General features: G+C 42.7%; 1 protein-coding gene across 1 annotated transcript in view; it reads left to right on the top strand.

The window, feature by feature from the left end:
• SLC30A8 (solute carrier family 30 member 8) overlaps positions 1 to 9412 on the top strand; it is a 31628-nt gene extending 22216 nt beyond the window's left edge. The window contains exons 6-8 of the mRNA XM_066264624.1: positions 1758 to 1863; positions 7158 to 7292; positions 8631 to 9412. Of these exons, the coding sequence (XP_066120721.1) occupies positions 1758 to 1863; positions 7158 to 7292; positions 8631 to 8776 (387 nt within the window). The 3' untranslated portion in view covers positions 8777 to 9412. The remainder of the gene's footprint in view (positions 1 to 1757; positions 1864 to 7157; positions 7293 to 8630) is intronic.
• Positions 9413 to 12339: the final 2927 nt, after the last annotated feature.

Here is a 12339-nt window from a genome sequence, read left to right as displayed (position 1 = left end):
CCCTACAGGGTGATGCTCTGCCCATCGGGTGCCACTGCTCCATTGCTCAGCAAACAGGCTATTTTTAGTGCCTGAGGTGAGGCCATGGAGCCATCCTCAGCACTCAAGGCCAACTTGCTTAACCTTTTGAGCCATGGCTATGGGAGAAGAAGAGAGGGGGGAGAGAGAGAGAGAAAGAAGAGGGGTGCAGAAGCAGATGGTCACTTCTCCTGTGTGCGCTGACTGGGAATTGAACCCAGGACTTCCACGTGCTGGGCTAATACTCTACTGCTGGGCCAACTGGCCAGGGCCCCTGAAAACTATTTCTTTAAGTGAAGTGCTTCTAGTCTTCCAAAAAAGTAGTTATTTTTTTTCCATTGGGTCATTATTATGGATCATAATGGAACTATAAATACCTTAGGGACCTTGGGTTATAAGCAACAGAAAAAACCTCTTGCTCACTTAAGCAAAAAAAAAAAAAAGTATTGACTGAAATTTATTAGCTGTATTCTCAAATGGAAATCAAGATACAAATAAGGGCAACTTTCAGTCTATAGATTTCTCAAACTATCCAACTTCTGTCCCAGACGCTGAAATGGATGTGATTCAACCAATTTTTTTTCATGTCCTGTCGTTTTGCTGAAGATTCTTATTTCTGAAAAAGGGAGTCTAACTGACCTAGCTTGGGTTCTGTACCTGGTGCTTGGCTGGGGGAGGATAGATCACCTGAATGACTGTCCTACCAATATCACCCATGGTGGGGGAGAGGGAACTTCTGTCCAAAAAGTCAGGGTGTTAATGAGAAGTGGGAATGGATCTGGGTGGGCCTGAGACCCTCAGGAAATAGGCACTGCAGATCTCTATTTGGTAATACAGAGAACTAACAGGGGTGAGTTAGAATGGAGGTAGGGGATAATGGAGAAGATCATTTATCTCTGTTCATGTCATGATGGCCAATTAGCAGGGATGCTACATGGTTTTTACTAAAAAAAAAGTGAAAACAAATTACTAAGACATATCTGAATTCAGTTGAACAAATGTTCACTGAAAACTTGAAGGCAAAATAGTTCAAAACTGGGTTAGTGGAATTTGAGAGTATGCTTATAAAGGTTAGGTTTCTGCCACGTTTCTTAGAGATAATGAGGCAGAGACTTTTCTGTGACACGAAACTGCATCAGAAGCAGAACAGCAGGTGCTTCACCCTGAGGCTAAGGGCCCCGGTGATGAGAGGGGCCAGAACGAGGCCTCCGCCTGTACTCTGAGGACCGCATCAAAGATGCCTGCTTCCAGTATGTATGTGTTACACTTGTGTGGGAAAAAAATCAGACTAACCCCAGTCTGCCAAGCAACCTCCAGTTGTCCTTTGGTCACATGCAACCTCTGAGCAGATGACATGCTTTCTTCTCATCGTGATTAAGGCTGAATAGTCATTGAGAATTGTGCAAATCAGTTTGTCACATACTCTATACCTCTGTTAATTTCGGAGATGTTAAATCAGGTGTCTTGAGAAAACTCTCAAGGACATCTTTCCCTTTGCTTCTTAAAATATGGGAGAGCATGTCTTGTAGTCTCTCTTCTTCTGCCACTCGGAGTTTAAAGCTTAAAAGAAGGATTGAGTGTTCAGAAAGTGTCGCCTCTGAGTTGGATGTCAAGCGTCGTGGTGGTGAAGGGGGATGGAGAGAGAAGGAAGCAGGGTGCTCCCTCACTTTGCTAACCAGACTCGGACTTTCTGCAAAGGAGGCACAAATCCAGTTAACCCAAGTCCCTGTGTTTTCTAGCCAGACTATAAAGTGGCCGACCCAGTCTGCACGTTCGCCTTTTCCGTCCTGGTTTTGGCCAGCACCGTCACTCTCTTAAAGGACTTCTCCACCTTACTCATGCAAGGTAGGAGTGATTTGATTATTATTTCTGGGACCCTTGTGTCTTCTTCCCTGTGACCACAAAGGGTCATGGCCTCCAGGCACGCCCACTGTTAATACGCATCATACAGAACATTTAAACTGAGAAGGGATTTCGGGGAAACCAAATATGATTTTCTTTCATATGGTAAGAAATAAAAAATATTGCCTTCTATTTTTCCTCTGTCAATGGTCAAATGATATGGCTCAGTGTAAAAATAACATACAAGCACTAAAGGTCGACATGGGGGAAGTTATTGCAAAGATATTAGTTTATTCTTAAGTGTACGGAAAAGACCCTAGAAAGATTGCAAAAATCTGTCCTGCAGGCAGCATGGTAACTGTTCTGAAGAATTTGCCTAAAACCCTGTTAAAGGGGGCTGGCAGTTCTCCAACTTTAGTGGCATCAGAATCACTTGGAGAGTTTGTTAAAACACAGACTGCTGGGCCCAGCTCCCCCGTGCATGAGGCAGTAGGTCTGGGGCGGGGCCCAAGAATTTGAATTTCTAACCTGATCCTCATGCTGCTGGTCTGGGGACCACACTTTGGAAACCACTGGACCAGGCTTTACATACCACTTAGGAGATTCCTACAGGAGGTTACTGGGAAGAGCATTTGGAAAATTCAGCTGGAACCAGAAGTTTGCATTGTATCAAATATTCGAATGATGGAAAATACCCGGATAATGGCTGATGGCTTCTTTTTTGTCCAGCGCATTTTGGTATACGATTGACAAAGTCTCTGAGGGCAGTTGCCTTCAAAAAGCTCACACTTCTTAGTGTTCACTGCTAAGGCCACATTTAAGGGTCCTGTTCTCAGTGGGCACAACACTTGTCAAGCAGATAACAGTGTTGACAATAGTGAAACAAAGTGGAGTCAAAAGTCACTAAGTAACAAGCAGACTTCCTCTCCCTAGAGGCGACAGTATTTGGTTTGTCAAGCCCCGAGGGCGTCCAGTGCCTTTCCTGAGGGCCAAGTGCTGAGCTGTTGTTGCCCTTCTGGAACATACTGACTTAAAGGGGCATAAAGGACACACTGGTGCACAATCTGAGCTGACTGCATTCCGCTCTCCCTCCCTCTCAGTTCAGATCGTCTCTGGTGATTATCTTTCTTATGTTATTTAAAGACAGGGCAGCTAATTATTGAAAATGTCAGATAACTCCTATCCGATAGATGCTTAATATTTAAAGTAGGTTTTCAAATTAGGTGATCATAAAAGGATACTTATCTTTGGTAAAATTTTTAAATAATATAGAAAGGTAGAAAATGAATTTTAAAAGTTTTCTCATTGTTCTACCTTTGAATTCTCAGTCCCATTCACCAAGGGTAAGGCCTACTAAGCTGACATATATCTTTCAAATTATAACTATGCATTCATGTGCATATAAACTTGGAGGGTTTGTTAACATGTGTGTGTATATATATATATATATATATATACACACACATACATATACCATATATGTAATATATGTATAGTGTGTGCACATATGTATTTTTTTAAGCAAATAGGATTCTGGATTGACTGTTGTTCTCACTTGGAGATCTTTTCATAGTGGTGCATACTTGGAAACACCCCATATTCTTTCACATAGCTACAAAGTAGTCCACTGTATGCCTGTACTTGCTTATTGATGGACATTACAATGGTATAATTACCAATCTTTGTACATATATAGTTTTAGCACTTGTATATCTATGCCATGGTTCCTAGAAATATTATTTGTGTTTCAAAAGTTCTGTGCATTTTAAAACTTGACAGATACTGCCATTTCTACCAGAGATACTGTATCCACTTCTTTTTGGCCAATAGAATAGGATAGTGCCCATTTTCCCCCCACATATTTGCTATCATTGGGTGTTATCCAACGACTGATTCTTTTCTAATCTCACAGGTGAAATATTTTATCTTATTGACTTGATATGCAATTCTTTAATTGAGTGATTTTTCTGCATATATTTATTAATTTGGGAAATTATTTTTTAGACACCAATTTTAATGTTTTCCCGGATGCATCAACATTTTTAGAGGCTCTCCCTCAGGGAAAAAGGAAGGTTTTCTTTAATGTGATGGTGCATTGAGGTCAGGGCAAGAAGGGTAGAACTGTTTGGTGGGTTGTTGGTTTCACAGAGATAGGTAGATAAAGAAACCACCATTGGGTGGGGATAGACCTGTTCACCAGGACTTATTGGACTGAATGGTCTATGCATGATTATTAATATAATGTTCTATTATCATGTCATTAATATGTACTTGCTTATTATTTATGGTGCATGTAACACATCCTTGTGCCCATCAACATTATTTCACAGTGTAAAATAGGTCACAGAGGACTTGTGTTCTCTATGAATGCAATGAGATAAATGAGGCAAGAGAGACACAGGGTAATGGGATCATGACTTCATCACAAGGGTCCTAGATGAATGATAGCAGGTCTTCCAAGAGTCAAATGAAACTCCAGAGATGACTTACTAGGTAGGCATAATAGTCAACATTGGGTGGCATACCTAGAGTCTAGCATTTGCATAACAGTTTACTTTCGGAGCATTAACGTCAGACTCTGACATCCCACTTATCTCTGTGGCCTCAGCAATGGTGTTTGACCTCTCTGTCTCCCGATTTCCTCTCCTCCTGTTACCTAGGAATTGCAACACTGATAGCTACCTCTCAAAGTTCCCGTAAATATTAAAATAAAATCATCACTATAAATGAAGTGCTTAACACAAACCTTGACCTATGGTAGGTTCTCAATAAAGGTATGCTAAAATTGTTATTACTACAATATAACAACTTCACTTATGACACCATACGCATTCGATGGCTAATCTGAGTGAAAAGCTCCTTTAATTTGTTTCTTGAATCCTGAGCTTTGTGAAGCTCATTCAGTAAAAGTATATAATGACCAGCTTTTTGTTACCTCTGAGAAACCATATGAAGTAGACTAAACTGAACTCCAAACTGTAGAGAATTTTAAAATAGCTCTAAGGAGAAAATCCCCATAAGCAAGGTTCTTAAATCCTGATAAAGAAGGGTTTAAGGATGCCCTATATATTTTTTTAATGTGAATGCTTCTTCACTAACATTTCATGACCATCTGGGAAGCTTATTTTTTGTGTTACAGAGACAGAGAGAGAGACAGAGAGAGGGACAGATAGGGACAGACAGACAGGACGGGAGAGAGATGAGAAGCATCAATTCTTTGTTGTGGCACCTTAGGTATTCATTAATTGCTTTCTCATGTGTGCCTTGACCAGGGAGCTACAGCAGACCCCTTGCTCAAGCCAGTGAGCCTGCGCTCAAGCCGGTGACTTCAGGGTTTTGAACCTGGATCCTCTGCATCCCAGTCTGACACTCTATCCACTGTGCCACCACCTGGTCAGGCTGGGAAGCTTTTTAAGAATACTTATGCCCAGGCCCCACACCCAGAGATTCTGCTCTAAATGGCTGGGGTGGGGACTGGCTTTGGTGTTTTCTAACATGTAGCCAAGACTGAGAACTACTGCAAAGTAGAAACACTTTCCTGTGGCTTATAAATATTCATACAACAGTTCTCAACCTTGACTGTGTGTCAGAGTCATCAAACGAGCTATGAAAATACTGACGCTGGTTCTTAACCCCAGAGACTCCGATTTCACTGTTCTTGGATGGGTGTAACGCGGTCATCAGGATTTTTTAAATCTCGGCTGGTGATACTGAATGTGCCTCTAAGCTTGGGAGCCATTCTAGAAGTGTGTAGATTTCAGAGCCTCATCCATAGAATTTTTCTTTAAAGAGGATAAGAAAGCAACCAAAACACAGGTAACCCACGCACCAGGTTTTAGTGTGGTGTGTATATGACGGAAGGACAGGCTACAAGGTGGTCAGCCTTAGAAACCTTTTCTACAGCATTCTCTTCGGATCATCTTCAGTTAACAGGCATTTACCTAGTGCCTCTAATGGCCTTTCCCATTGTTGTGCTGGTTGTTTATTTTATTTATTTTTAAAAACTCTTATATTGAACTAACATCTTTTACAATTCTAACCAACCATTGGCTCCCCTGGGAGCAAGCCCAAGCAAGCCACCTCACACTTTCACACCCTCCAGTCTTCTATGTGACAATCTTTGCATTGTTTGCAGAAAAGCAATTCTCCTTCTGTTAGCCTGCCCTTCTCTGAGCTAGGGACACCCACTTCCTTCAGCCCCAGAGAGGAGCTGATGGACTGCCTGCCAGACCCCCACCTGCCTGTGTGCTCCACGCTGTCCCTTTAGAGGCAAGGATGACCGTCAAGCTGTTCCATTCTGTGACCTGAACATTAAACACTAACTATTGTGCCAAAATTAATCATGTTTTATAATTATTTTAATTGAATTTATTAGGGTGCCATTTGTTAATAAAATTACATAGGCTTCAGGTGGACAGTTCTATAATACATTATCTGTATATTGTGTTCTGTGTTTATCACTCCAAGTCGTCTCCTTCCATCTCCGTTTACCCCCTCTTTATCCTCTCCTACCTTCCCCACCCCCTTTCCCTGTGGTAACCACCATTCTTTTGTCTGTGTCTATGAGTTTCGTGTCTTTTTTGCTGAATTCCTTAATTCCTTTGCTATTGTTCACTGAGAGCCCCACACCCCCCGCAACAGCTGTCAGTCTGTTCTCTGTCTCTATGAGTTTGTTTCTATTTTGTTTGTTAGTTTATTATAATTTTACAAACTGAATAATAAAAAGCTATTATACCATTAAGATCACCTACTAACACAGCTCACTAAAGTGACCTGTTGGGTAACTACATTTGTATAGCAATACAGTTTACAAAGGCCAGTTATTTTCTGATATGCTCCTCACAGAACTCTGTGAACTACCTATGGTTCTTATCACCCTTATTTTATTACAACTGATGCTAAAAATCACAGAAGCTCCAAGATTTGGGTAAATTCAAAATAGCTGTAGTCAGAATGCTAACACAGGGTCATCCGATACCAAATCCCACATTATTTCATCTTGCTTCCAGAGTGTATCCAAAGCACAATTGGTTTAATAAGACATCTTGCAAATGAATGATGATCACTGCTGTTGATTATTGCACAGTAAAATCTGCAAATATATATTTTGGGAACCTTTGAGTGATGGTAAACCCTTGCAGTTGGTGAATCTGGTTTGTAGGCATTTGAGATAAGAAACCATAAATGGAGAGGGCACAAGTGGATCTTCAGGTGTGAACTCCGCAGTGCCAATTAGCCATCTCGATGAGCTATAATCAGGTGAATAACAACAGCCCCCCCCACTTTCCTTCCATCAGGTGTGCCAAAGACCCTGACCTACAACGGAGTGAAAGAGCTCATCTTAGCGGTGGACGGGGTGGTGTCTGTGCACAGCCTGCACATCTGGTCTCTAACAACGAACCAGGTGATTCTCTCCGCTCACGTGGCTTCAGGTCAGTAAGTTTTATAGACACCCGGGACAAAACTCAATCCTTGTTTTATAAAGTCAGTAATTTCCCTCCTCTTCGTAGAGCTGCCCTTAGTGTCTGTTGCCTGTCAAACAACTGTGAAGTGGTTTGTATGACCAAGGGCTTTTGAAAACTATCTCCCTTGTCAATGTTGTCACGGCAACAATGATCTGATGCCATCATCCCTTCATGCTGACCAAGAAGGGTAGAAAGTAGAATAAAGGAGTAAAATGCCATCCAAACTTCAAGACCTTAGACTATGAAAATTAGACTTCACCTGTTTGACTTGATACCCAGTTAGTTAAACAATAGGAATTATTTCAACAATAAACCTTCATTGAGTATTTCCTGAGCATAAGATGCTTTGCCTATCACTGAAGATAGAAACATGAAAAACCTGTGTAGGTTCCATCCTTAAGGTTCTAACAATCTAAAAAACACACTAGTAAAAGTTAATGATTTTTTTTACTGGATTTTTAGAAACTCTGTAACCATGTGAGATGATTCTTAGGATGTTAGGTTTATTCTAAAAACTACTTTCTCAAGTAGAAGCTGATTTTGTCCATGATATGTCCTGGGGCTGAGAAACTGGGCAGTGGGAGGCGTCTCACTGCCTCGGGAGACAGCTCAGGCCAAGTATGATACATTAGGCTGCTAAAAAATAACTCAAAAGTTACTTAGAGGCAAGGTACAAGGACACCGGTGACAGTCATTTGAGGACTTTGCTTTCTCAGACATCTTTATCTTTGCTGAGAGGCTCAGATATGGCTACTGGGAATTTACAGCATCCACTACACCAACATTTTATTGCAAATGGAAGACTCTAGTAATCAGGTTACTGTGGAGGGAACTTTACAGCCTCCTGTTACCTTTGGGGACAAGAGAAAAGATGGAGTGAGGGCTGCTGTTCTAAGAAAGGTCTGTGGGGAGCTCTAAATGCTTCCTGCCTCCTGTCACTAGCCTTGATGTCGATTCTGATTAGATATAAGGGCTGCAACCCAGAGGTCCCTGGGGACTGGTGAGCAAGGCTGTATGAGAAGTAACAGTTCTGTGTTGGCTTATTTGCCCTTCTATACTCAGCTCCTAGGAGTGCTAGACCCCAGAGAGAACTGGCAGAGAGCTCCCAGAGTGATGGAGTACTTTGCTGTGCTAGGATTCCTCCCCTGCCTGGTCTGTGTGGATGCAGCTGATTGTTGGAGCCAACCTGGCTCCTTCTGTGTGCTTGGCCTGTGCCCTACCTCACAAAGCACTTGAAGCTGAAGATTGAATAGTTGCCTATGTGTGTGCAATCAATGGCAGTCTTACTGTGGTTTCTTCTAACAGCAGCCAGCCGAGACAGTCAGGGCGTTCGGAGGCAGATCGCTGAAGCCCTCAGCAGCAGCTTTCCTGTGCATTCACTTACCATTCAGATGGAATCTCCAGGCGACCAGGACCCCGACTGCCTTTTCTGTGAAGACCCCCGGGACTAGTTTAGTTACACCGAGTTTGATAGGTCACTACATGAGGCCCTGCAGTTTCTGGAACATAAGAAAAAAGGAACCAGAGGAAGAAGTTTGAGAAATTGAGGATACAGTACACTGCACAATTTACACTTCTTTATTTAGCTCCATCCACTGTGAATAAGACACAGTTAGAGTCACCGATCAATTGGATTATCAACCCATCGGTGGCTGTGTTCAATTTCAGGAATGTATGTTTAGGTCATTCCTGACAGGGGCTGAAATGACAGCTGTTTGGAACTATAAGCAATACAAAGTTTGTTGCCCTGCAGTAGCACAGCCCAGGGGTGAGTGGGTAAAGACAACCTCAAAAAAGTCTGGTCAGGAATCTGTGGCGAGGAAAAGAGTCACATAAATGTCCCCACACCTGAGAAGCGAAACTAAGAAGAGCCAAGTCAGAGGTAAAAGAGAGTCTGGAGGCCAGACACCCCAGAAGAACGTGACTTTCCCACCAAGTCGTAATATGATTTAGGGTAATTCTTTTGAATCTCTGTCAATCAACATCACTATTCACTGAATGGGATAAAAATGTCCTCTCTCCTTCTTGCTTACAAGTTATGTTGTAAGTTGTCTGAAACTATTGAATTATATTTTACTTGTCTGTATAAAAACCTTGGACAAATTAAAAAATCATGAAATTACTGCTTTCTGAGTGTTTATGGTATGACCTATCAATAAAAGAGGATGAGGTGACAGAGAGAGGCAGAGTATTTACCCCAAATCCCATGGAAAAGAATTTAGTCAGAGAACTAAGTTAAAAACTCCCAGGTCTTTGATAATATTGTTGGAGCACTGACTACCGTCCAAGTGCTACTGTAGTGAGCTATTTTATCACGTCACTTCATTCTAATAATAACTTTGAGAAGTTGTGGTTCATACCATCATTGTACAGATAAGGACCTAAGGCTCAGGCAGGTGAAGTCACTTAAGCGTGTCATTTATTCATTCATTCAAAAATCTTTTTTTTGAGGCAGACGATGGACTGAACATTGGTGAACCCAGCTGATATGGCCTCTGCCTTCATTGAGTTCTTTCCCTTTTGTGGGGGAAACAGGCATTACACTAATAAACACCACCAGGAGTGTAATGCAAATAGTGACAAGGGAGAGGAAACGGGAGAAGAGAGGCTGCTTTCGTTTGGGGAGGTCAGTAGAGAGCCCCTCTGAGGAAAGAGCTTCTAAGCAGAGAGCTGAACAGAAAAGCAGGCGACGAACAAGTGAACCGTAGGAGGAAGCTAGCTCCTGAAGAAGCAAGGTCATGACCGGAAACCCTGGAGAAGGAGCTTGGTGAGTCTGTGCAGCTGAGGGAGGACCTTGTGGCTGGAGGGCACTAAGTGAGGGGGTGAATTAAAGGGCCTGAAACAGGAGAGATAAACAAGGCCAAGTTGGAAAGTCGCTGATGCCCAGATCTGTTTTATCCAAAATCTTACCTGTGCTTTACCTTTGAACACTTTCATTTATTTGGCTGTTTCTTTTTTCCTTTTTCAATTATAGTCTACATATTCACTATTCCACTGTCTTAGTTTCAGATGGACAGTATTGTGGTTAGACAATCATGTACATTACAGAGTGGTCCCCCCCCAATATTTTAAGTACCCACCTGGCCCCATACAGAGTTATTACGATCTTTTTCAGTAATCTGTACCGACAATGAGCAATTATTTCAGAATCGCATGTACAAGACAAGTCTATGCCCTTCCATGTTCTTCAAAAAGAATGGAATGAGAAATTTGCTGAGTGAAGCAATGACTGTGCCTTCTGAATGGACCCCATCCTAGGGTCCTAAACATGCACTATCTCTACGCGGATCTGGCGAAGGCAAGAGGAGCCCTAGACCCACCGAGATGGTTGTGGGCGGGCCTGCCAGAAGACCTGGCCCCCAGAGAGCCAGTGCCAGTGGGGATATGAAAGGCAGGCGTGGGTGACATGGTAGGAATGGCGACTCCGTGTCAGAGGAGAGAACGTGATTGAGAGGGAAGGAGAAACCATGGTTTCTATCCCTTTCTGCTTCCTCCCAGAACCGGGACCTGGAGCTGGTACTCAATTTCTCCGAGCTTCAAATTCCCCATGGAAAAATGGGGATGATATTTCCCCCCAGGGCTTTGTTAGACTAGCATGAGATAATACATGGACAAGGACAGTTTCTGTGTGGGATAAAAACGAGGGCTCAATTAATGTTCATTTCAGTCCAGGGTCTCTCAGCCTCAGCACTGTTGATATTTTGTTCCGGGTCACTTTGTGGTGGAGGGCTGGGGTGTGAAGACTTGGGGCTTGAGTTGGCCGTCTCTCAATAAGAAGCCAGCGGGGTGGGAAAGAAATTAAGACTGCACCCTTCATTGCAGGTCCACCTTTGCTCACTTTCCAAGGGGGCAGGGGCATTAATAAGACTTGTCGGAAACTAGGACATTGTTTGGGTTGTATTTTCCCCTGAGACAGTGTTGCTGTGCTTTACAGCGGGGCCATGTGCTCTCAGTACATTCTTGCCCCTGAGATAAGTGGGCCAGTGTGTAGTGCGTCTCCTTGCTCCGGGCCCAGCACGCTCTCTTCTTTCCTCTTCCAGCTCCTCTGAGCACAGAGCAGAGTGGGTCAGTTGACCACCACCTTCTCCACAGAGCCGACCGACCACTCATCCCCCATCTCTTCCTCTGACTCCCTCCTGCACAGGGAGGACTGAACGTCCTGCTCTCAAGATTTAGATTTACACTTGATCTTAGCCAAAAGGCCAAGAAGCGATAAGATTTAGATTTAAATAGTAGAAGAGAAATGGATGGCTCACTTCAGCCTCTAGCCCAAGCAATATGGTCTAAACCACCAAGCGTTTCCTGGGTCACTGGATCTTGACTCAGGTATTAGTGATGCGATACTTCAGCTCGTATTCTGCTACATATTTTTCTTTTTATGGTGACTTCTCTTCTCTGTGGGCAGGCAGCAAGGCCAGATTCTCTCATTCTGAATGCCTGATCATATCATACTATCTTATCATCATCTAAACTTCAGTCCTTACCTCCAATAAGGAGGAGCAGCTGTTAGGACATCATAAGTTTCGTTTTGAGTATGTTATCTACTGTGTAAATGTCCATGGGGCAATTGGAAATTTGCTCATAGACCTTGGAATAGATAACTTCTCGGGATTTTTTTTTCTAGTCTGAATTTGGACATGAGTATGAATGTACAGAGAGTCCTTTTACAACCGACTAATCTTTATTTCCTGGTGACATTTTGGCAATGAATCCCTTCTACCTTTAATTTCTTACCTTGTTTATTGCAAAACTTCATACAATTACTGTTCAAGAGAACACATTTCCATCTCAGATCTTCAAGATCTTCAGAGATCTTTAAGATAGGCCTGCAAAAGCATCTGAGTTGACCTGGCAAGCTGGTGCCACTTGTAATTTAAATATTCCCCTCCAAAGAGACATAAGGCACATGTGAGTGATTCATTCAGTCCACATGCATGATGTGAGCACCTGCTGTGTGCTGGCCACTGCCCCTGGTGTTGGAGCTATAAAAAGGAATCAGGCCCACTGAGTGCTT

Source organism: Saccopteryx bilineata, chromosome 3, assembly GCF_036850765.1.
Source record: "Saccopteryx bilineata isolate mSacBil1 chromosome 3, mSacBil1_pri_phased_curated, whole genome shotgun sequence".
In the NCBI taxonomy this organism is placed as follows: domain Eukaryota; kingdom Metazoa; phylum Chordata; class Mammalia; order Chiroptera; family Emballonuridae; genus Saccopteryx; species Saccopteryx bilineata.
Note: the sequence above shows the minus strand (reverse complement) of the source record. Positions and strands in the feature narration are given on the sequence as shown.